At 54.3% G+C, this 25,340-nt stretch overlaps 1 protein-coding gene across 7 annotated transcripts in view; it reads left to right on the top strand.

The window, feature by feature from the left end:
* The window catches only part of SLC37A1 (solute carrier family 37 member 1), an 80,223-nt gene extending 55,706 nt beyond the window's left edge, over positions 1–24,517 (top strand). For all 7 annotated transcript variants that reach the window (XM_072739746.1, XM_072739744.1, XM_072739747.1 and 4 more), the window contains 10 exons: positions 1,373–1,504; positions 4,074–4,164; positions 6,352–6,414; positions 6,916–7,001; positions 7,981–8,029; positions 9,165–9,238; positions 11,754–11,832; positions 19,686–19,783; positions 23,016–23,080; positions 23,553–24,517. In XM_072739746.1, coding sequence (XP_072595847.1) covers positions 1,373–1,504; positions 4,074–4,164; positions 6,352–6,414; positions 6,916–7,001; positions 7,981–8,029; positions 9,165–9,238; positions 11,754–11,832; positions 19,686–19,783; positions 23,016–23,080; positions 23,553–23,568 — 753 coding nt within the window. In that variant the 3' untranslated portion in view covers positions 23,569–24,517. The remainder of the gene's footprint in view (positions 1–1,372; positions 1,505–4,073; positions 4,165–6,351; positions 6,415–6,915; positions 7,002–7,980; positions 8,030–9,164; positions 9,239–11,753; positions 11,833–19,685; positions 19,784–23,015; positions 23,081–23,552) is intronic.
* Positions 24,518–25,340: the final 823 nt, after the last annotated feature.

Here is a 25,340-nt window from a genome sequence, read left to right as displayed (position 1 = left end):
AAGACTTCTCAAAATAAAAAACTTTCGGAGAAAGAAACAACAAAACTGAAAGGCAACCTGTGGAATGGGAGAAAATATTTGTAAATGACACATCTGGTAAAGGGTTAGTATCCAAAATGTATGAAGAGCTTACACACTTCAATACCAAAAACACAATCCAATTAAAAAATGGGCAGAAGACATGAACAGACATTTCTCCGACATCCAGACGGCCAAAGGACACGTGCAAAGATGTTCAGCGTCACTCACCATAAGGGAAATGCAAGTCAAAACCACAATGAGAAGCCACCTCACACCTGTCAGAACGGCTAAAATTAACAAGAGAGGAAACGACAGGTGTTGGTGAGGATGTGGGGAAAGGAGAACCCTCTTGCGCTATTGGTGGGGATGCAAATTGGTGCAGCCACTCTGGAGAACAGTATGGAGGGTCCTCAGAAAGGTAAAAATTGAGCTGCCTTAGAGTATAGCAATCGCATTACTCTTTACCCCCAGAAAGCACAAATGTGCTAATTCAAAAGGATACATGCACCCTGATGTTTATAACAGTATTTACAGTCGCCAAGGTATGGAAGCAGCACAAGTATCCATTGGTAGATGAACAGAGTAAGGAGAAGTGAGGTGTGTGTGTAGGAATATTATTCAACCACAAAAAAAGAATGAAATTTTGCCATCTGCAGCAACATGGATGGAACTAGAGGGTATCCTGCTAAGCAAAATAGAGAAAGAAAAATACCATATTGACCTCACCCATGTGGAATTAAAGAAAACAAAAGAGCAAAGGGGGGAAAAAGAGATAAACCAAGAAACAGACTCTTAACTCTAGAGAACACACTGGTGGTCAGGAGGGGTCGGTGGGCAGGGAGATCGGGGAAATAGGTGGTGGTTAATAAGGAGTGCACCTGTTGTGATGAGCACCGGGCGTCGTATGTATGTGATGAATCACTTTATTGTATACCTGAAACTATATGTTAACTATACAGGAATTAAAATTTAAAAACTAGAATGTCTCATTAAAATAGTAGAGCAGCTGTATGTATTGGTAGCTACACTTAGGTATCAATTCATTTGAAAGTAATGAATCTGCAAGTATTTGTTTTATCCTATGGTTCTTGGTATTTTTCCACTTGATCTTTCAGAAATAGATTTGCAGATGGCTGGGTCAAAGGATTTTGCATGTTTTTAGTTAGTATTTCTTGAAGACACTTCGGTGCTTGGGATTAGAAGGCAAAGACCTGGTGAGAAGCTTACTCAGGATGCCCCAAAGACCTAGTGGAGCGGCGTCCTCCTCGGGACTTCTGGCCTCACTCAGCCAGACGCCCTCCCTGGTGACACCTTCTCTCTCTTTCCTCTCTGCAATGGGCTTCGCCTCCAGGACCCCGAGATGCAATGCTTGCTGCTTTCGGACGGGAAGCACCCCGTGCACCAGAACCACATCGTCGTCCTCCCCGCCGACAGCGGGGGCGGCATGGCCGCCATCAGCTTCACCGGAGCCTTGAAGATCCCCGTGAGTACGCCTGCCTGGGAGGGGTTTCAGAAAGGGGCACTTGTGCCCGCTGTGGACGATCGAGCTTAAAAAAAGAAATCCGTGGTTAGATAATCCCCGGGTTAGGACTCTACGGCATAACCCAGAAGTTGCCAACAGGCAGGCTCGGGCCTGGGGAAGGCTGCAGGGTGTGTCTGCCTCACCCTGCTTTCGATTTTTCAAAGTCGGTTGCCTCCATGTAGAAGGTCACCGATTTCATAGACAACGAGGGCTTCACACTTCCACTCAGAAAACTGGAACATCTGGAGGCAGCAAGACTGTGCCCCAGGCCCCCTCTTCTCCCCAGTGCTCCCCCTCCCAGGGCCCTGAAGACCCCGAGGGTGAGCCCCTGGGAGGTGCTGTCCCGAGTTCTGCTCTGTGGTGTGCAAGTGGCCACTCGATCTTCTCTGCCCTTTAAGGTGCTTGTAGGAGAACAGAGCTGGTCTGTGTGAGCTGTAGGTGCCAACGGGAGGAGTAAGGGGGCGAGCGTGCAGAGCCAAGGGAGAAGACCGAGGCCCCTGGACACACAAAGCCGATGGTCTGCAGACTGCACTTGTGCGCTGGTGTAAAGATGAGGGTGCTGGTCCGTGGTCGGGCAGTGGGCCCCAGCTCCGGGCTAACAGGCTCACGTAGCACCTGCTGGCCGGCATGCTGGTATGGGATCAGGGCGTGAAGGAGGTCCAGCCAGAGATTTTTACACAGGCAGTGGTGACATTTCTCATTGCTGTAGATTTTCTTATATTAAATTCACAGGCTCCCTCAGAGAATCTGGGGGCCTCCTAAAGGACACGTGGAGGATGTGTTCTAACACGGCGAGCCGTGGCAGGCGATGAAGGCTGAGCCCAGGGCAGAAGCAGGTGGAGAGGGGAGATCGCACACACTGCCCCCGTGGGGTAGGATGTCCAGGCCTGTGCTGTTGCTGGCCTCGTGGACCACACCTAGAAACATCTGGGCTCCTGCCCTCGGGTGGGACATGCAAGGAGCTGCTGCAGATCTCTCACATGAGGAGAGCGGCCCCACGGGTGCGGGCCCTCGCAGAGAAAGGGCAGAGGGAGCGCAGGCCCAGAGGCCCTTTGGCGACTGGGTGAGGCTAGAAACACAAACAGTACACCCAGGACCTTAGAATCACGTCACAGAAATGAAAGCACTCCGGAGACTTCTGCTTGAGAACAGAAAGTACTGGCAGCACCCAGATGAAGCTGGGCGTCTGGCCAGTGGGGAACGTGGAAGGCCAGGCTGGGACTCCCAGAGTCACTGAGGATGTGGACCGGCTGCTTTTAAATAAAAAGCTACTTTAAAAAAAAAAAAAAGATTTTATTTATTCGTTAGAGACACACACAGAGAGAGAGGCAGAGACACAGGCAGAGGGAGAAGCAGGCTCCATGTAGAGAGCCTGATGCAGGACTCGATCCCAGGACTCTGGGATCACACCCTGGGCTGAAGGCAGGCCCTAAACCACTGAGCCACCCAGGGATCCCCAAAAGCTACTTTTAAAATTGTTAATAACATCTAGTAACTTTGCCGTGCGCTGCTCGGTGGAAGGTGGGGTGCACACCGCTGCAGACTGAAGTGGCATCGTGACCTGACCCTGCCGCTGGCACGCTGGGTGTCCCAGGCAAGTGTGTCAGCCACTCTGAGCCTCTGTTGCCTCGTGGGCAGTGGGGCTCCGTGGCTGGTGTAATACTCTTCTGGGGATTACACGGGGTCACTCAGGACAGCAGTGGGCGCCACTCCGGGTGCGTGGTCCTCGTGCCGTCAGCCCTGCGCGCACGCTCATCCCAGCCTGGCCCCTGTGAAACACTAACACAGGTAATTCCAGAATCACGCACGTTGAGAATTGTGTTCCCTGCCTAGTTTGGTGGGTGTTCCTGTGTGCACACAGTGTGACCCTTAGTGTCACACCCCTTTTCTCACCCAGACCTCCCAATGACATCTAGAATGGCTGTCCCATGAGGCCACATCTTTGTAAAAGTAGAGCTCAAGTAGAACACAGACAGGACTCTCTCAGTCACCGTCAGATGGCAGGCCCCGGTGTCCCTTTTGCGACCTACATCTCTCCCTGGAGTCTTCCCAGCACTCGGTTTTGTGGGGAGCAGGCAGGCTGCGGGCGCGGGTGCAGGCCCATCAGAAGGCCTGTCCCGTGTGTGTTGGCTGCTGCGTCGTTTGCAGCTGTTTCTGGCAAGAGGGGAGAGAGGACCAAGTGCGCGGTGACCAGGTGGCCCTCCAGGCATGCTCTGAGAACTCTAACCGCTAAGTTTCCAGAGCGACGTGGTGCGGGAACCAAATCAGTGCGTACTTTTAGGGACTCTGATCTGACATCAAGACTTTGTGTGTCAATCTGCAAAGGTAGGACGTGCTGCTGGAGTGGCCGTGGGCCGGTCCTCACCCTTCCCTGGGCGGCATCCTGTCTCTGCCGGCAGCATCTGCAGGTGCCACGAGCCCAGAGGTGCCGGCTGTTCTTAGGGGAATGAGTAACTCATAATTCTGTTGCACCTATAAGTAAACCTGCTGAGTACACATTTGGGGTAAAGACTGGTTCGCTCTTTTTCAGGGTGTGATCGAGTTCTCTCTGTGTTTGCTGTTTGCCAAGTTGGTCAGCTACACTTTCCTCTTCTGGCTTCCACTGTACATCACCAATGTGGGTGAGTACCTGTTGCTGGAAGCACCGGTGTGAAGTCCGTGCAGTGGCCATGATCTGGACTCCCTTTTATGTGCCGGTTTCTATAGTCTGGGAAGGAAACGGCGCCTGTGATGCATGATGATTTGAGACGTATTTTGGAACAAACAGTGTAGATTAGTAGAAAAATATGGGCAAAAAGAAAACTCAGATATGGAAGTTGTGCACTAATCTATAGTATAGATTAGTAGAAAAATTTAGGCAGAAAAAGAACTCAGATAATAACCTTGATGGGGCTTTAGGGACCCCATGTTCCTTTCCAGCTGTGGCTGCAGGCTCCGTGGGGCTCTTCCTATCTGGGGCAGCCTGCATTTCCATCTAGAACTTCAGGTCACACCCTCCCATGAGGAGGGGAGGCCCGGGGATCTGAGATTGTAAATGCTGAGTAATCTGACCTGGAACTTGCTCCTTGGAGATGGGCTCTAGTTTTAGGGACAGCTGACAGCTGGCCTTATCCTAAGTCTGGCTGTGGCTGAAGCTGTAGATAGGTTGGAACATACCAGCCCACGAGCACCGTGCACCCCTGTGCTATGTGGGACACAGAGGGGAAGATGAGAGGGGCACTGGCCATTCTTTTTTTTTTTTTAAGATTTAATTTATTCATGAGAGACACACAGAGAGAGAGGCACGGACACAGGCAGAGGGAGAAGCAGGCTCCATTCCATGCAGGGAGCCTGATGTGGGACTTGATCCCAGGTCTCCGGGACCACACCCTGGGCTGAAGGCCGTGCTAAACCACTGAGCCACCCGGGCTGCCTGGCACCGGCCGTTCTTAAAAGATGCTTGAGTGCAGAGGCTGCAGCCATGGCTGGGGGCGGACAGGCAGGGCAGGCCCTGGAGCCTCTGGGCCCAGAAAACAGGGACTGCAAGGAGAAGGGAAGGACACCGGAGTCCCCAAGAACATGATGACAAGGGGAGATTTGGAATGTGTGAGTTCAGAGGGTGCAGACCACTGTCAGGGAGGAGGCCTTCCCTGCCCTGTGGTCCTTTGAGCTAGACTGAAAATCAAAATACCATGAGACAGATGCCAGGAGAAAATCACATTTAATAGTGTGCACACGGGAAACCCACACAGATGGGGCATTCCAAAGACAGTGAGGCAACAAGAAGCTTCTATGGAAAGAGAGTGAGAGCAGGGAGAGGGAGAGAGACTCTCCAGCAGACTCCACACCAAGCTCAGACCCTGACACAGGACTCGATCTCACAACCCTGAGATCATGACCTGAACCTAAATCAAGAGTTGGATGCATAGCTGACAACCACCCAGGCACTCCTTCACTCAAGATAAGCTTTATGCCAAAGTGGCCTGTCTTGTGGCAGCCTGCCCTGGGCCCCGACACCACATGTTCCCAGTGGTGGTAAGGACAAGCAGAGGTGGCCATAAGCCCGAGGCAAGAAGGCTGAGTTTCATAGGGACAGCAGTTGAGGCAGTAAGGGGAGCCCCCCGACCTTAGGGGTGCAGAGTCTGTGGGACAGAGGGGGGGCAGTAAGGAGCTGCTCCCTGTCGAGTGACTCCATTAGGGCAGGCAAGCCACATGCAGTGTAGACAAGCATCATACCTTCTTTTTTCTTCTGTTCCCTGTGATTGCAGAAGGGGTGACATTTTTAGGACTCTAGTCATGAATTGCTGGCTTTTCCAGTCTCAGTGATTAAAACAAAAAAATGTGCCACTGAGGACACCAGGAAAGGCTGGATTTGACCGGTGGTCCCAGATGCTCCCCAAAGCCCGCTTCTCCTGTGCCGGCCAAGCTGAATCCCCCGCAGAGCCCAGCGTGGCTTCCTCCTCTGCTGTATGAGGAGGCGCAGTCCCTTCCAGATCGAGGGCCTCGGGGTCCTGTGGCACTCCTGTGGTGCCAGAGCCCCTTTGCACCAGGCAGTTCTTTGCGCTAGCACCTTCTGTGCTGTGCCCAACCTACAGCTACCCCTGGGGGACACTGAACCAGAGGGATGGTAATTAGGCTGAGCCAGGCAAATCCTCATTTTGCTAAAGAGTGTTTGGCTTTCGTCTTTTCTGCGCATCCACCTACATAGTGGACTGTGGAGTCAACTCAGGTGCTCCTCTGTGTAAGTCATGCTCGGGAAACAAAAGAGTGCCGCGTGTGGTCTTAACGTTGCTGCGACTTGCTCACAGGGACACTTGTCATTTTGTTAGATCACCTTGATGCCAGGCAAGCCGGGGAGCTCTCCACCCTGTTTGACGTGGGCGGGATCTTCGGTGAGTCCCTCCCTCCCTGTTGTACTTAGACGGAAACTGCCAAGGGTAGGTGTGCACCTGGACCTGTGTTCTCTCTCAGCTGCCTTACTGTTGAGAGGGACACGTGTTCCCCAAAACGTTGCATCACCCGAGTGGACATATGGCCGTCACTCCAGGGCACCGTCCCCTGTCCCAGGTCTGACTCAGGAAGCAGGGACCTGCCTCAGGGTAGGCTGCACATGTCAGAGCCCCAGCAGTGAAGGGGCTTGGCTTCGGGGCCAGCCTAGAACCAGACCCACGACTTGCCCTGCTGTCTCACTGGGAGATGCCCCCGGTCACCCACCTCTGACCACAGCCCCACGAGGCTGGTTCACTGAGGCGCCTCCTGCTCATGGTGAACGTGGACAGGGATGTGGAGAAGAGGGTTCTCTTCTTGCTGCTGTCTTGTGTAGTCTGCTTTCTCTGGGTGGGCTCTTGCCCTGGGCACCCAGGCAGCCCTGGACTCGCCCCTCTGCATTGCAGGTGGGATCCTGGCAGGTGTGATCTCAGACCGACTGGAAAAAAGGGCCTCCACCTGCGGCCTGATGCTGCTGCTGGCGGCCCCGACGGTGAGCCCAGCCCTGCCGCACCCCTGCCCTGTGTGGGCCCCGAGTCTCCGGAAGCAGCCACCATCCCCACCAGCAAACACAGTCATATCTGGCCCGAACTCAGCCACGTTCATGGCTCATGGTTTCTGGATGCTGGCCATAGCCTCCGAACCCCTCCAAACCCCTCCAGGCCTTCCCAGCCCACTTCCCCGGATGCCTCCCATGGCCTCAGCATGTTGCTGAGCCACCTCTTCACTCATCCCTGGCTCCCTGTGAGGTGCTCCATCCCTGTCCTCCCCATATAGGCCCTGCTCAGCCTTTAGGATGCCCCACCTCCCCAGGCCGTGCTGACCCTGCCCACTGTGGCGGGGGTACTCCAGCTTTTCATGCATTTGATGGCACATGTCCTTGGGCCGGTGACCTTCCCTCTCTGGGCCTGTTTCCTCATCAGAGAAACGAGGGTGTCAGTAGTGCCCCCTCACGGAGTGAATGTGAAGGTTTCCGAATCAGTACTGTGTAACAGTAATGATAATAGCGGGACTAATGCAGTTACTCATCGTCTCCCATCGTAAGCACCTGCCTGTCTGCCACCCTGCTGCGCTGTGTCCCCAGAACAGGCCTAGCTGCCAGGCACCCTGGAGCCTGGGACGCAGCCCAACACAGACCCTCATAGAACCTTTGCTGAAGAAGCGTCAGTGTGGCCCCAGCGCAGGACCTCCTTGAGCAGCTACATCTGTTCGGGGAGGGGGACGGCCATTCAGAGTGAGCCCGGGGAGAGCCACCCCACCCCCGGCCCCATCCATCAGCCGTCCACCCCCCCGGAGAGTGGGAGGTGCCACCAGAACCTGCATGGGGGGGCAGGAGGCTGGGGACTCCAGGGCATCTTCACTCTGGGGTTGGCTGCCTGAGAACCCCCGGCCTGGCTTCTCAGAAGGACAGCCTCCTGGGCAGTCTTCAGCTTCCTGTAGTAACCAGTTCTCTCTTTTTACACCCGTGGTAGCTCTACATATTCTCCACCATCAGCAAAATGGGCCTAGAAGCCACTATCGGTGAGTCCGTGAGGCCTTCCTTCTTCCATACTCGGTGCTCATCTACACAGCTTGATGAAACAAAGTAAAACATCAACACAGAGGCACTTGGCTAGTGTCACTGAGCATATGGCATGGCTAAAATAGTCCCGTGTCCCTCCCCTGGTGGGACGCCTGCGCCCACAGTGAGGCCTGCCCATACGCAGGTCTGAGAGCACAGGCCACCTGCCCCGGGGCCAGGAGGAGGCCCTCAGAGGAGCCACGTGCCCCCGGCAGGCAGCGGGCAGGGCCGCAGCAGCCCAAGTCCCACACCCTTGGCGGGTGAGGACAGGCCGGGCAGGGGATGGGCTCCCAGCTGGCATCCGTCAGCTGCCATTCTGAGAGCAGTTGCATGACACTGGAGGGGTATTTTTAACGTCCTGCAAGCAGCACTATCCGATTATGGCTCTGACACTGGGTAAATATTGTTTCTGTCTTAACAAGCTGGCAGCGCCGATTGGGAAGGAAGCAGGCTGTGTGGGATCCCGTTAGAAGTTATCCAGAAAGCAGGTTGCTGATGCGAGGACCATGGGGTTTCCTGTGACCCGTGGGTCCAGAAGCTTCTGCACAGAGTAAACCAGAGGCTAGGTTAGGAGAGTGAGCCTGGAGGACGGTGTAGAAAGCATGCATTCCAGAAATCAGCGTGTTCTCCTGTCCTCGGGAGCTGGGCTGGGTCTCCGGGTTCCCCACAGGGGCTGCCACCAGCGGGCACTGAGAGAGCCCTCCCTGCGGCAGAGAAGGCTGTGGCTGGTGTTAGCACCCAGCCGGCATGATGACGGGTAGCACTGGCACCCCCAGGGCACATCCATGCTCAGGACACGGGGGTTCTGCTCGTTCCCAGGGCATCGACAGCTGCCCCCCATTGAGGGTCAAGGAAATGGGAGTAGTACCAGGTCCTCCAGACCCGTCCAGAGCCTTCGGGGGAGTGTGACAGGACTTCCACACATACCCAGGCAGGTTTAAAGGAAGATGCTCACCATGCATGGCCCAGCGGTCACCACTCCCCACCCATGCGTGGCACCAGGCTGCTCCCTGACGGGTGGCTGAGGCCACGGGGGCTCTCCCAGAGGCCACTGTTTGCTACTAAATCTGTCCTTCTGGTTTCTGGTTCCCACAGCCATGCTGCTGCTCAGCGGGGCCCTGGTCAGCGGGCCATATGCCCTGATCACGACCGCCGTCTCCGCCGACCTGGTGAGTGGCCGCCCGTCTCGGCACCGAGCCGAGGCAGGCGCAGGTCATCTTTGCCGTTCTCGACAGAGGTGGTCACTCTTAGTAAAACAGTGTCTAGAAGCAGCTTTCTGCCTGTGACTGATAGCCATGCTTTTAAGGGTCTTCTGAAGCCAGTGCAGAGCGGCGCTGCCCCCTCCGTTCATCCACGACGGTGCTGAGCCCAGGGGAGGGGGTTCATGTGAGGCCCCAGGTCAGAAGCCAGCCTGTGGTGCTACCCTTGCCTAACCCCAGGGGCTGGCGAACATGCACCCCCAAGCCCGCCCTGGGGGCCCAGATCTGAGCCCCAGTGGGGTCGGCTCCGCCCTCTAGCCGCCGCCCTCTGTGCTTGGCCCCCTGCTGGTCGGCCTTGGGCTCCACGGGGACCACTGACCTACTCTTCCCGAAGGAAGGGGCTGCTGACAAGGTGGCCTTGGACCCCTTGGAGGCAGGGCCACCCACATCCACCTGACATGAGGGTCAGTTGACACAGTCATCAGATGCCACTGTCTCTAGGGAACCAGGCTCCAAGATACAAAATCCTCTTTGAAAAGTCTTTTCCCTAAATAAATGGGAGAAAAGATACAAATCCCCTCCATAGAAGAATTTCTATGGGTACTCTATCCTCGGAGAAGGGAACACACCTCACTCTCCTTAGGTGTGGGCTACGCACAGCGACTTCCTCTCAAGGGGAGAGGTCTCTCAAGGTCTACAGGAGAGACCTGATAAACACCCCTGCTAGGGAACCAAGGTCAGCGCCGACAGTGACAGAGCGTGTGACAGCATGCACCCAGGACATGTCCCACGGAGATGGCATGTCACCTGTGGCCTCCCTCCCGGACCCCCAGCCCAGTGTCATCATGAGCAGAGCATCCCACACCTCCCAGCGCAGGGACATCCCGGTCCAGGCTTTGGCATCATCAGAAACTGGGGACGTATGAGGACTGTCACAGCCAGAGGGAGCCCAAGGGGATGTGATGGCCACACATCGTGTGGTGTCCTGGACAGAAAGAGACCAAAGTAGACGTTAGATAAGAACCCACATGATAAGTAATCCTAGCGCGTCCATGCAGGGCCTTAATTGTGGCAGATAGAGCCAGCGACGTCCACTGCGACCCAGGGAAGGTGGGTGTAGGGCGCGTCTGTGCACCCAGGATTACTCTAAAATTAAAAGTTCGTTTAAATTCATAAGCAGTCCCCCAGAGGTGGCTTGTAGTCTCGTAGGCAGGGTGGCCACCTCCTCAGGCCTCTGGTCTGGCCTCCCCGACGGGCTCCTGAGGCCCCTGGAACTTTCCTGGCCTGCAGGGACGTGGCTTTCCTCCTGCACCTCTCTCGAGTCCTCCCAGAACCAGACCCAGAATTCTCCAACCACTCACTCATTCTCCTGCTGGGAAACCACGGCCAGCCCGTGTGGCTGCAGACCCCACACCACGGTGGGCCCCGCACCTGCCCCCTACTTCTTATACCCCTCCTCTCAGGGCAGGGCACCTGCCCAGCGGCTCAGTCCTCAGCACCCAGGCCCTTTCACACCCAAGACAGCCAGTGGCCCTGCCCTGACAGGTCAGCAGAGAGGAGCAGAGGGAGGGGTGCCGGGGAGTCCACCGGGCCTCAGACCTCCAGCAGCGGGCCCCCCATTTGTGCTGAGGGAGTCCCCACACTCCTGTTTGCACGAGGCACAGAAAATTCTAGAAGGCCCCACACCAGACCCCTAATCTGCCCCATGGGATCAGACAACAGAGACTCCAGAAAATGTGGCTTACAGGTGATTATCACTTTGTGTGTGCGCTTTATTTTGTATACTTCTGTGTACACACACACGAGCATCTGTCGTTACAGGCCTGGGTTTATTTGTGTAGTTTTAGGCTTCCAAGCACTGTATCTCCCGTTAATAGTTTTCTTTTATTGCCCTCAGTGTGTGCTGCTTTCTCTCAAGCTTACATGTATTGCTTTTTGAGAACCAGAGCTCCTGATGGGTTGTCATTTAGGACTTGGTGACCCTCACATCAGTCCCTTGGGGCCTGCCCTCTTCCCCATCGTCTCTGGCATTTGCCGTGAACTGGTTTTCGGGTACTGCAGAGCCATCTGGCATGTTGTCACGGAAAGCCCCTCACGGGAATGTGGAAGTGGGCGTTGATGCTGGCACGGCTCAGGGACAGGGACGAGTGTCATCTGTGTCTTTATCTTCCACATTGGCTAGTGTGGTGTGCTGTGAGTAAATATTTGCTTAAGGGAACATTCTGAGAGTTCTTTAAAGCAGAATATGTTTGGACAGATATTTCTGATGATATCTTACTGTTGAAAACCCTTAAACTTTGTGTATCTTTCCAAAGTAAGTTTGGAATGGAGCAGAGTTTAATCTTTTGGATGGAAAACACCCCATGCTTTGAATTGCTTTGCCAAGTTATTCGAGTAAATTGCTGTAAGGAGGCACAGGCTTGTTTCTCACTGATGGTGCAAGAGGTTTGCTCTTTGCTCACGTTTGCTCTTTGCTCTCTTCTAGGGCACACACAAAAGTCTCAAGGGAAACTCCCACGCCCTCGCCACTGTGACCGCCATCATTGACGGGACTGGCTCTGTAGGTGAGTGGATATTTTTAGCTCTAAGAGGTTAATTGTGGTTAAAGGGAAACCACATTGTCACATCCTCATTTACAGATGCCAAGGATTTCAGTTGCTTTGGTAATACAGCACTGACTGATCTTTTTTTTTTTTTTTTTTTTTTCCTGCATTGAAACACTCTACAGTATTGTTATAGTGCTTATTCTAAAAATAAAAAAAATAAAAAAAATAAAAAGGTTTTTGGAGCACCTGGCTGGCTTAGTAGAGCAACTCTTGATCTCAGGGTTGTGAGTTCAAGCTCCATGTTGGGAGTAAAGCTTACTTTAAAAATAAATAATGAAAATAAACAAACAAATAATAAGGAAATTTAAAAAAAAAAAGATTTTTGTTGAATCTTTCAAAGATTACTTTTAGTTGGATGGTATAATCATATAATTATAATATCTTTTTTGTCCACAAATGAATTCAACACTGTAACTTAAAAACACAAAGGTTGATACAGGATTTGGGCATCAGAGTCTTAAAAATGGCAGAGTTCAGAAGAAAGAGCAGCTGCCACGTGACAATTCTCTACAGACACGGGGAAAGAAAATGTAATGAAGACTTACAGAAACTCCCTTTTCTTAGTTAATTTTACAAAGGGGACTTAATTCAAAATTTAATCTTCATACATAATAAATATGTGAAATCTAACTTGACAAAGTAGAAAACTCACATCATGAATATGGTACTTACATGTGCTTAATAATACTAATAGTTTTTACTAATAGAAAAAATATAGTATTCATAATTATTTAGGGTTCAGTTAGTATTTCAGTGGAGTTGCTAATTTATATTAATAAGTTATTATAAAAACCAGCTAAGGGCAATTTGATTAATGTACTTGCCACAGAGTTCAGGTAATTGTTACTGACAAGTTTAGATCACTTAATGTAAAAAGAAGCGCTAGATGTTGTTACTGTGAAAACCCGATCTTTTCTAAGACCAAACCATGGCGTGTGCACAGACCGCAGGAGAGCTCGTATGTGCGGCCAAGGGGTGAGGGCCGTGGGTGGGAGGGTGAGGACAGCATCCCCACGTTCAGTGGAGGGGCTAGACCCTGCGTAGCAGAACACCGGCTCACCGTGATGCAACCATAACATTTCCGGCACATTATAGAATTTTCATCAACCAGATTTTTAAGATTTCAGGTAGAAAAACATGATTCCAAAATACAATATTCAGATCGGCTTCAGTATCCAAAAAGTTCAGTCCCCATTCACAAACAGATAAACGGCATATTTATAAGACGAATAAACTTTATAAATAAGTTTTTTTTTTATAAATTTATAAATAAGGGATTGACTGGCCTTTGTAAAATATGAGCAGGTGGAAAGCACGCACACATCTGGGGGAAGTGGCCACGTAGGCGTCTGTCCGCTGGTCGGATGGCTCCAGAGGAAGGACAGACGGGACTCGGCAGTGCTCTGCCTCTGCATGAAAGAACACGTGCTCGGGCTTTCACCTAAGCCACCTGTCGGCCCATGGGCCGCTGGTCCCCTGTTTATCACTCCCATTTCAAGATGGACAGGATCTTAACCAAACACAAAGGGCAGGAACACTGATAGGTCCCCAGGCATACAAGATTCAGATGTTATCAGCCTCATTATGGTTCCTTTTTTTTTAAGAGGCTCGTTTTGGGGGGGGTTATTTATTTATTTATTTATTTATTTATTTATTTATTATTTTAAGAGAAAGCACTACCAGGGAGAGGGACCGAGAGAGGAAGTAGTCTCCCACTGAGCAGGGAGCCCGATGGGGCCTCGATCCCAGGACCCATGAGATCATGACCAGAGCTGAAACCAGGAGTTGGAGGCTTAACCGACTGAGCCGATCAGGTGCCCCTCGTTAGAGTTCTTGAAGTGCATTCAGTAGCATATTCTGGAGGAAAGAAAGGTGGCACAATAAGCAAGTCCTTCACTCAGAGACAGGCAGATGGGAACTGATACAGTGACAAGTGTGTTCTTACTGGCAAGTTAGAAGGCTGAGGGCAACCTTCTTGACCTTACTTGAGCCTTCGTGCAAGGAGCACGTCCCTGTGACCGCTCCCTGCCAGGGCCCCTGCCCTGCACTCGGCGCCTGTGATCCTATTCTGGTCCCTCTCCAGATGTGGGAAGCTGAAGCTCAGGAGGTTGGCTGGTGTGGCACCCATGGCTGCCTGGGAGGATGTTGGGCTGCAGCCCAGGTCACCTGCTGCCCCAGACTCCTGCAACAGGGCGATGGTGAGAGAGGGCAAGCCAGGTGGGGAGGGCCAACCTCATAGCAGTAGAACCAAGCCCTTACCAGACTCAGGCGGCTCCATAAGAACACAGTTCCCCCTGAGCCTGGCACCTGGGGCGTCCTGCAGCACTGTGGGAAGCTGAGGTTTCTCTCAGTGGTGCCCGTGGCCCTGTGTGCTAGCAGGATAGAGACCGCCACCGTCCACTCCTGGACGCCCTCTGCTGTCTTACTGATGGAGAATCTGAAGTCCTTCCCGCCGCTCTCCAGAGCCACATGGCCTCCCTGCTGCTGCTCACAAACACCAGTGTGTGCCTGTGCAGGGCCCTTGCACAGGCTGTGTCCTGGGCCCGAGGAGCGCCCCTCGGGGAACTTCCTGCCTGGCCCTTGGAGTCCTGGCTCAGGTATCACACCACCCTCTCCGTGAGAACTCTCGGCTGTCTGGAAGGCGGACCCACGTCACCCACACTCCAGGCGCCTCTTCCCTGGTGTCTCGTCTCCACAGCACGTTCTGCGTGTCTGCTACGTGGACCTGAACAGAAGCTGCTGCAGGTCAGGAGTCTCTGCTCTGTGCTCTGCTGACATCCCAGCATGGAGAAGCACCTGGAACATAGCGCTCACTCAGTAGAGGAGTGTGAACCGAAATGCCTGGCTGCTCGGACCCCCAGGATGGCAGCTGGGGCCAGGCTGCCTCTGTCCAGGCTGCTGAGTTCACTGGGAAGGGCCAGCTCAGAGGGGCCTGGGCTCCCCGCAGCTCGCACAGCTCCCCACACCTCGCTGGGACAGAGCCACCCACCTCTGGGTCACAGGAGCCCCACCACGCCCTGGCCGCCATTCCCAAGGGCTCCCAGCTTGCTTCGTGTGACAGATGCTGCTTGTTCTAAAATGCACTAGGCAAGGTCACCGTTGTAAGGGGGCCAGGCCTGAGCCTCTTTTGCAATCTTTGGATTGGGGGTGACTTTGAATTTGGGGGGCAGTGTTAGAAGCCACTCTCTAATGTTTAAAGTGAGACATTCCCCTCCTGGGGCACCTCTTGGGGGCTGGGGATACGTCCAGAGAAAGGGAGGTGGTGCTGGGCCCGAGGCAGGTGTGTACGAGACAGCACAGGAGCCGTCACGTAGCACGGCTGGGGCACATGCAGGCAGAAGTCCGGACGCTTCTGGGTGGAGCTCAGTTCTCAGGAGCCCTGTGACTTTGAACCACCTTCTGTCCTCAGAGGACATCAGCCCAACTGCCACCATGAAGCCGTTTTTAAGCTCACTTGCACCCCTGCAGCAGCCCCGAGAGCTGTTTGATAGCAGAGGGTGACGGTTTACAAGGAGGGCGATTGAGTTAGGTGGAAAACCACATCTTTCCTGATATTCTTCGCAAAACAAGAGGGAGCGGAGGTGCCCAGCTGAGGATGGAGAACGCGTCTGAGACTCCAGTAGAAACCAAGGTACAGCTCTGAGCACCGTCCCCCCACGAAGGGCAGCAGAGGGGAACCACCTCCAACCTGGCCACTGACCTTCAGCGCGCTGGCCGCGGGGCACCTGCGCCTGGGGCCACGGGGCACCTGCAGCTTTGCCAGCCCGCGGGCCCCCGGAAGCAGCGGCGATGGAGCAGGCTGCCCCTCTGCCATTTCTCTCCGTACGTGCTGCCCACGCTGAACAGAAGAAGGACCGGCTCGAGCTGAAATGCACACCAGTCCGCAAATACCTTGCCCACGGAGCGTTCACCTGGACTCATTTGCTCGGTGTCATAAATTCTGGTTTTGACACAGGCAAAGCTCAGCTCATAGTAAACAAGCCAGTGTCGTCTTGCAGCTCACTCGGGCCATGCAGTTCCAGTGACGCGCTCCACCTGTTAGGTGCGTTCCCAGGGTGCTTGGAGTCACCTCCCTGTGGACACGAGGCTTGTCGTGTCTGTATGTCCTACACGGAGCAGCTACATAGAGCCCTGAGTTCTTTCCAGCTAATTTTCATTTTATCAAAGTAAAACGTGATGTAACTTTCGAGACCAGGTAGCCCTGCGAGCTAATTATGTAAAATGTCAGTCCTGGAAGCAGTCAGTCGGCTGTTCCCTCTGGTCTGACTTGCATACGAGTCGACAAGCCTCCGTCCCCGGCCTGACACCGTCTGCCGTCCTCCTAGGAAGGAGGCTGGGGCTCGGCACTTGTGCCCGCTCCCCTTCCCCATCCTCCTCAGTGCCTCGCGTGGTGTTAGCTGTGCTCACTCTGAGCCAAGAAATATGCTTTTTGCTGTCATGCTTGCTCCTTTGTTTCCCATCACCCCCTTCCAACCATCAGCAGTGAGGGACTCACTGGCCCCATTGCTCCCGCACCTCACCCCAGAGCCTCTTCCCCCAAATCCTGTGACCCCTTCCACCATGTGCCCACATAGGACCCATCTTCTAGCTCCGTGTCTGCCCCTCTTAGGTGGAGGAGACTTCCAGTGGCTTCCTGAGTAGTAGCTCATGGGAGGTGGAGCTTGGGGGCTGGGAGTCTTCGAGGTCTGGATCCTGCTCTAACTTGCGGATATGAATCCCAGGCTGAAAGTCCTTTTTCCTCAGGATTCCAGTGTCTTGTAGCTTCCGTGGTCTCCGTTGAGAAGGCCATTGTCGCCCTCTCCCAGCCTTCGTTTCTGCGCTCCGCCTGCTTCCCCCGGGAACCCCTGGGCGCCTTCTTCATCCTCTGTGCCCAGAGCCCGGGGGCCCACCCCACCCGGAGACACATGCCCTTCCTCTCTGCAGAATTGTGCTCTGTATTTTCTTTGACGAGGCTCCCCTACTGCTGCCTGGTTTTAATTCCTGGAAAACTGATTAGTCAGATGTTAACCTTTCTGGGTCAATCCTTCGATTTTTTTTCTTTCTTTTTCCCTTCTTTACTGTCTTTTTCTCTTTTCTCTGCTTTCTCAGAGATGTTCTTGACTTTACTTTCCAACCTTCACTTTGGTTCTCACACATTAGTGTTTTTCTGCCCCCGCAGTGCATCACACTTTTGTGGGGTTTTTGTTTTTGTTTTGTTTTGGGTATCTTTATTTTGCAATTTTGTGCCGTTATTTGACAATCAGCAGTTAGTTCTCCTCCAGACTAACTGTTGATTTTTGAAAGCGGTGACAGCAACGTAGGTAACCAATGTAGAGAGCTTGCTTGGAAAGTCTTCATCCGGGATCCCTGGGTGGCGCAGCGGTTTGGCGCCTGCCTTTGGCCCAGGGCACGATCCTGGAGACCCGGGATCGAATCCCACGTCGGGCTCCCGGTGCGTGGAGCCTGCTTCTCCCTCTGCCTGTGTCTCTGCCTCTCTCTCTCTCTCTGTGACTATCATAAATAATATTAAAAAAAAAAAAGGAAAGTCTTCATCCATGTTACATTTTCTGGACAACCGCATGTGGATACAGTATGGAACATTCCTTATTCCTTTGGCTCAGACAGCTTAGTTGAGCCTGGTGTCACTGTGCACCTGTGGGGCTCACCTCTCCTTCATGGCGAATTTCTGGATCTCTTTGCCTGGGGGCACAGGGGGCACACTTCCTGAAACCATTCCAGGGATGCACTTGTGAACATTGATGGTGTGTTCTCTGGTCACTGCCTCAATGACGGCCCTCCTTGCCACTCTTCTTTGTAGGAGCCATTCTGTGGGGCCTGGCCGGAAAGGAAGAGCAAGCACAGGGTGTTGTGGGAGAGGAAAAGCCTGGTGCATCCCATCCTTATTTCTTGGGTGCAGCTTGTGTTAGATTGAATCGTGAAATTGGTGATACTGGTTTTTGGGTGTAAACGTGAGAATATCATATGGTTCAACTTAATTTTCTAACAGTTCTCCGAAGGTGTTACAATTTCCTGAGTATTTTCTCCTCCCTGGTTTGTTTATTTCCTGTGGTTTCCCCTCGTCCCCGCTTGTGTGCGGCTCTTTTCAGACACAGATGAATGTGGCCAGCCCTTCACAGATTCGTATTTAAGAATGAGCCACCAAGCACTTATTAGAAACCCTTTCTGCGTGGGATGGCGTGTCAACACTGGTCTTCACAGTCGTGGGATCCACCTGGAATCTGGAGGAGGAAACCCCCCTCAGTGCCTGCTGGGGTGTGAGCCTCACACCAGCATACCAGCCATCACGTGGGAGGGTGGGCACCTGCTTGGTGGAAGTGGTGGCCTTCCCTCCGTCCCCTGACTCGGTTGCTGCCTCATCTCCACCCGAATCCCCGAGCCCAGTGCCTCTGGTTCACAATTTCCAGGCTGAGGGGCTGCTGTCCTGTGAGCATTGGTGGCTGGAGTGGGGGTCCCTGGAGTGATGTTGAGGAGGAGAAACCTGGAATCAAGAGTGGAGGGACGGACCTAATGGTTCATTATAAGAAATTCTCACCGCTGCCCACCTTCCCTCTCCTTCCACCCCCACCCCCTTGCCTCGTGTGCGTGGACAGGCCTGCCTGTGAACAAGGAGTCCTCTGGCCGTCTCTCTCTGAGCAAGAAGAGTGGAGCCCATGCCCTTGTTGTGCCCTTGAAAGTCCATCCTCCCTAGAATGGTCCTTCTCCCATCTGCCCTTCTCTTTGTGGGCTTATAAGTTGTTAAATTCATTTGTGGCCCATTCTGTGGTGCTGGGATGTGCCCAGATAAGCACACGTGAGCAGTGTACTGTGTGCACCTGAGAGCTCCTCTGAGACTTAAAACACACGCAAGCACTTCTCAGGTGTAAAAGTAGTAAGGGCTCCTTGTTAACACTTGGGACCACATCAGTACGTACTAAGTGGCAAAGACCCCAGAACTCCTACCTCTCAGGGTTAAGTGTCAGGATAAGTGGGTGTAAATTCTTCATACTTCTTACCATGCCGAAACAACGACCCATCCTATGCACGGGCCATAATCTTTCACTGTCACTCTTAGGACAATAAATACCCAAACTGCTGCCACATTCTTGGATATCTTTGGGCATTTTGAAGAATATTTGCTTTCTTTCATCTTGATAGTGTCTCAAAAATCATTTTGACATAATTTTAGACTTACAGGAAAGTTGCACAAATAGAAGATTCGTATATCCTACACATCTTCATCTTTTTTTGTGCACACACACACATACTTGTAACACACGTTACACGTACACATAAGAAAAGTGTATGTGCATATTTTTCCCCCAAACCACTTAGGGGCAAATTAGGGACATGCTGCCACTTGGCCAGGAACTGTGTATTCAGTGAGCGTTCTGTAAAGACAAAGGATCCCGCGGTGCAAGCACAGCACCTGATTATCAGAACGAGGGCGTTAGCGCTGATGCAGTATCAGCACCTGCAAGCCTTACTCATGTTTTACCAAGTACACGTTTCGTAACATAATCATATCTAAGGTTGTGCATTAGATTGATTTCTTTAATAAAGTCTTTAATTGGTATTGTTGGATCAGAAGGATGAATGTTTTAAGGTCAGAACATATTTCTAGATTTGCTTCCAGAAAGAGGTTTCCCAGCCACGCCCGCACGGTACTGGGTATTTGTGAGCTTTCTACCTCCAGCAGCCTGGGTTTTTGTGGTTTCAATGTGTTTCTTTAACCTTAAGCACCGGTCTGTACTCAATGGGGCCTGGGTACTCCAGTCAGCCACCTTCCAGAGTCTTCCTCACACGGCTCACATGTGTCCCTTTGCCCCTTTCAGGAGCAGCCCTGGGCCCCCTGCTGGCCGGGCTCCTGTCCCCGTCTGGATGGAACAACGTGTTCTACATGCTGATGTTTGCTGACGCCTGTGCCTTACTGGTAAGTCTCCCTGGTTGTTGTCTGAACACTGGTGGTGCTGCTTCCCGGGGACCCACTGTCCTCAGGGAGGCTTGGCCTGCGGCAGAGCCTGACTGCCCTGAGCGCTCGTGGTTCCTCTTTGGGATCTGAACAAAACGTTGTCTGAACTAACGTCAGAGCAGACGCAGGCCTGACCGTGGCTCTGCAGCTTCAGGCAGCATGGTAGTGACACACAGAGCAAGGGGCGCCCTTGTGTGGGACCCCAGCCCTGTCGTCTGTGGGTGGGTGTGCGTCCACCCACTTTGTTCTGCAGCTCCACATTGGTTAAATGGGCATGACAACAGCCCCCAAGACAGGATTATCCAGGGGACTGGGGGAGACAGCAAGCTGAAACCCACCTACCAAGTGATCCCTGTCGCCCCAGCACTTCTCCTGCATCCAGCAGCCCCCTAGGAAAGTAGCCGACTCCCAGCACCCAGAGGGATGAGAAAGAAGGAGCAGAGGCTGCGGGTGCAGGCACCTGGTGCTTCTGTTGGCAGCCCCAACTCTCTGGGCAGCTGCACTAAGACCCAGGGGTGCTGCAGGATAGAAGGAGCAGGCACAAGCCAGAGGCATGCAGCGCACACCTGAGAGTGGCTGATGTGCACAGAGACCCTGACCTGGGGCCAGGCGCCTCCTGTTGCTTCACCAGAAAACGCCTGAGGAGAATGACTTCAGAGTTTGGAAATATCAGCTCTGTCGAGCCAATGAAAGTCCTGTATTTTGATTTTGGGGCTATTACACAGCTCCCCGTTTCATACAGAAACTCATAGGCTATTCCTCAGAGGATTTGTTCTAGGGTTTTAGTTAAGTCCCCACATCACTTGACCTAAGTGGCAAGGAGACTTCCATCCGTAGGGCTGTTCAGAGACTGGAAACTCTCCCTCACCAATGCCGGGGAATACGTACCACGCTTCCTTTTAAAAGCCCAGCCAACCCTGAGGAAAGGGAGGGTAGCCGCAGGCCCCAAACCCAGGCAGCATAAATAAGTGCTAAGGCTCTGGCTGGAGCAGCTGGGCCAGTCGTCAGTCTCAGAAATGGAGGGTCCAGGGGTTGGGCCCCCCAGGGAGAGGAGATGGGGTGTTGGGCCTGCACCAGGGGGAGCTGGACACCAGGACCCTCGAGGGCTCCAGTGGGCAGCTTATTAGGCAGCACTGGCATGTTGGTCCAAGAAGACAGGATCAGATAGATGTAAAATGAGCATACGAGATGCTACGGAAGATGTCGGAGAAGGAACGGAGTTCGTGGGGACAGCAGGAAGCCCTGGGGAGCAGCACAGAGAGGGAGGCGGTGGGCAGCATTAGAGAGAGACCAAGGACAGGATGGACCCGACGGGTCTGCTCAGAGTCCCTGGGTGGGGGGGTCTGGAGATGGGGATGGGGCTCGGTTGATGACAAAATAGCTGACAGTTTGTGGGAATGAAAAGCAGGGCTGTGGGGGGGGATCCCGGGTGGGTGCACACGTCCAAACGGGTCTGTGAATGGCCTGCGCCGGCCTGCCAGCCGCGGGGCTCGCAGAGTGGACAGCACACGTGACACGTCACAGTTCAGGAAGGACAGGAAGGGAATGTGAAAATACCCGGCAGGAGAATAACAACCGGCTGTCCGGGTTAGGTGAAAGAGACCCAGACGAAGAGGTGTGAGGAGAGGGGCCGTCCCACACCTGGGGAGGAGTTGGGAGCGGCACAAACACCAGACATACCTCTCCGGTCTGCTGGTCAGAGACCAGTTGCGCCTCCCAAGTCAGACTGGGAACCCCAACAACTCGGGCGGGTCACCCGTGGGGTCAGACCCAGGCACCTGCGGGACTGTCCGTGGAGCATGACCAGCGCCTGGTGGCCATGCCGTCACATGCGTAGGCTTACCCCTGCAGACCCGTGTCTCGGGGGCGCCGGATGGCTGGTCCTGCCTGCAGACACAGCACGTGGTCACACGCTGGCATATGACCTTTGATCTGCAGGTTCGTCGCTACTGCAGTGTATTTCATGCCACGCAAAACACTGGTCATTTTCTCCCCTCTTCCCTCCTGTGATCTGCTTAGCAGAACCCTGGGCTCCTCCTGCTAACCCTTCACACGTGGCACTTGGTGGGACGTGTATCACTCAGCTGCCAGCTCCGGCCGAGCAGCCTGATGCTAGTGGGCCAGAGGCTCAGACTCCAGGGTCAGCTTGTTCAGCAGAAGTGTCACTGTCGCCGCCAGCCCCATACTTAGCACCTGACGCGTTCCCCGCTTCCCCTAACTGTACATGCACAGGACGGAGCACAGCAGCCGACTGCACTTCTCTGGGGGACACAGCTGTTCTCTCTAGCCTGAACCCCGTCTAAGAGGGCTCCTGGGCTCCTCCTTGAAACTTGAGCCCGAGGACGATGCGTGTCCCCGCCTCCTCGAGCTCTGGCCTGAGGCTGGGTCCTGTGGGGCTGTGTGGGTTTTAACCTGTGCTGGGCCGCTGTCAGCCCACTGGGCCCTCCTGGGCCTGAGGGCACCTGCTGCCTCGAAAGGGAGCCTCCTGTGGGGCTGGCGTCCGGCTGCAGAAAGACCAGATCCACAGCCGCAAACCAGCAAACCAGCTACCCGGAGGGGCGCTTTGTCACTGGTCTGGCTCTAGACTGACTCGGCCCCGTGAGTGTGTAAAGGAGCTCGAGGGAAAGGTGGCAGGTGAGGCAGAGCTGTCCCTGGGTTACCCCCACAGTGGCTGCGGGGGCTGCGAGCAAAGGTCCCAATGGAGCCAAGTGCTCCCCCCAGAAGCTTCCAGATGAAACTCGGCTGCTCCAAAGACAGCCTGGTCAGCCTCCGGGTGCCGGGCCCAGGAGGTGGTCCCCTGGCTTTCAGAGTCCGGCGTGCGGCTCTCCAGTACCCCCACCCAGTGTCTCCGTGATCATGGGCCACCTTGTCTTTACTCTCTGTTTCCAATCTGGATATTTTATGATCGGACTCATTTCATTTCAAGGCTATCTTGATCCGGAAGGTTTTAGGCTGAAATCTGTCCTAATGGCCTTACCTCTAGATGCGCGGCCTCAGCGGGACTCACAGGCCCTCAGCCCCACCCAGGGGCCCGGGCCTCAGGCTCCCGCTGCCCTGTGGGCCTCTGAGCCCTTTATGTCCAGAAGGAGCCCCCCTGCTCCCCACGTGGCTGGGCTTCCCAGGGCGCGGCCGGTTCGCCCGACACAGGCTCCCTGCGGACAGTAACGGCCTCTCCTCTTCGTTTTGGGTGCAGTTCCTGATCCGCCTCATTCACAAGGAGCTGAGCTGCCCGGGGTCGGCGACCGGGGACCAAGTTCTGTAAGTGCCCCCCGCACCAGGTCAGAGGGCAGCTCTGATGCCGCCCTGCTCACCTGCCTTCCACACCTGGCCTTTCCTAACCCGACAGAGGACAGAAAACCCACCCGCTGCCCCTGACCTTGCCCATCTCGGTCACACTCATTGCTCCTAATAAATGCCTCGATGTGCCTGCGATTGTGATAACCCTCCTCAGAACCTGAGACCAGCGTCAGGGAAATCGCCTTCCTTGTGGTCTTTGAGCTGCAGCTTTGTCAGAACAAAAATAGCCCCAGAGCCAGCCGGGCACCCTGCTTGCGCTCCTGTCTTCCCTCCTCAGTCCCCCAGGGCTGCGGGGTGGGCCAGGTGGCTTTGGAAGACCCCAGCGGAAGGGTGAGAGGCTGGCCCTGGGAGGGTGTGTGTGTTCGGCACACTCCGTGTCTGTCCTGTGACCCTTGCCAGCTGTGTCACCAGCTGCTCCTTTATTCCCTTCCAGATCCAAGGAGCACTGACCACTCGCGTGCCCTGGAGGGAGGCTGGGCCCGTCCTTCACAAACTGTCAAGGAAAAGTTCAAATAAAGGATCCTGTGTTGGAAAGAATGATTTACCCTTGCCTTTTGCACACACACCTGGAAAAGACCCAAAAGCCACCTTGAGAAGTCCAGGTACCATTTCAGGAGAGCCGTAGAGCCTACGACAGCGGCAAGGAGGTGCATGGGAAGTGCTGTTGCCACAGTCGTCGTCCCACTGTCACACTTCCACTGTCGTCCCAGTGGAGCCTGGGACACAGGGCAACTGCTCGGGGGCTGGCGGGTGGTGCTTGGGCGAGCCTGCGTCTCTCAGGTGTTGCAGTTTGTTAGAGCAGGTGAGCCCTGCACCCACAGGGACCTTCCCAGGCGTCGCCTGAATCAGCTGTGTGGGGACTGGCTACCCCCACGGGCACGAGAACACAGCCAGCACAGAGCCCCGCCTCTGGGGGGACAGGAGAACCCTGACACCTGGATCCGAAACCAGGGTGGGCCTCAGAGCCCTCACGTCACCGGGACACTTCCTCACCACTTCTCTGTCTACACGGGCCTGAAAACCAGGCGTCAAGAAGCGAGCAGCTGAGAAGCCGAGGCCTGGGGACATGCCCGACGTCCGAGCTCCAAGGCAGCCGCCACTGCTCATCCCTGCAGGTCTCAGGGAGGACGTGGTGGGGGTTGGCGGGCCGGGTGCCCCGACGTGTTTCACTTCTCGACGCGCCAGGCGCCTGGAACTCTCTTTAGCGACATAGCACCAGTGTGGGTTTATTTATTTAAGATGTGGTACGTGGTTTAGAAGTTTAAGAAATGTAAATGGCATTTTGTTATTTATTAAGACAAACTCTGATTGTCCTCTGGCCACTTGGTTTCCCACTTATTGCCTAACAAAATACTTAATCTCTTTGAAATAAAATGTTTTAAAAAAAAAAAAAAAAAACTCAAGCAGCGTGTTGACTGTGTCTGCTCACGTTTCCATTATGTTAAAAAAAGAACTTCCAACACTACGTGTCCTTGGTTTTCTCGCGGTGGGACACACTCAGCAGTTCTGCGGGGAAGCTGAGGCCGTTTCCAGCAAAGCAGAGCCCACCCTGCTCGGGTGCGGGCTGAGCGCACGCCTGGCAACCAGAGTCTGGGTATCTTGTAAACCCTGCGACCCACGAGAGAAGCAGGGCTGTACCTGGAAGCATGGTGTGGTGCAGGCGTTCGGAGGACCTCCCCAGAAGCGGGCAACGGGCTCCTCGTCCATCCACAGTGCAGAGGGCCACGGCTAGGAATCCAGCCCGGTTCCCTGTCGTCCCCAAGGAGGCACCGGCTCCGGGCTCTGCAGAGAAGGGAGGGCCAGAGAGATGAGGGCTCTTCTGGTGGCCGTCACCCTCCCCAGATAGGCTTGCTTTGTTTAATGGCAAAGGTGGCGTACACGTTCGAAAGTTCCCGCTACTAGAATGAGGTTCGGGTCAGCACTGGGTGGATCCTGCAGTTTCTAACACATGGTCCACTTCGCAAACAGGGTTCTGGTTCCTTCTGGTTCCTTCCATCTGTGTTTGCTCTTCATCTCAAGCCCACACGCTGGGGCCACTCCTTTTTGCCTTCCCTCCCCATCCTGGGTGTAAGCACCTGGTGCCGCCTGGCCCCAGGGCCCCTTGCTGTGTCCCCTGCAGCCTCCTGCTGGCCACCCAGCCCCTGTACTGGGTGCCCAGTTTCAGCATGGACTCAACACAGAGAGGGAGGAGGCAGGCACAAACGTGTGTTCGCTGATGCAG

The sequence above is a fragment of the Vulpes vulpes genome, chromosome 15 (genome assembly GCF_048418805.1).
Source record: "Vulpes vulpes isolate BD-2025 chromosome 15, VulVul3, whole genome shotgun sequence".
Classification (NCBI taxonomy): domain Eukaryota; kingdom Metazoa; phylum Chordata; class Mammalia; order Carnivora; family Canidae; genus Vulpes; species Vulpes vulpes.
Note: the sequence above shows the minus strand (reverse complement) of the source record. Positions and strands in the feature narration are given on the sequence as shown.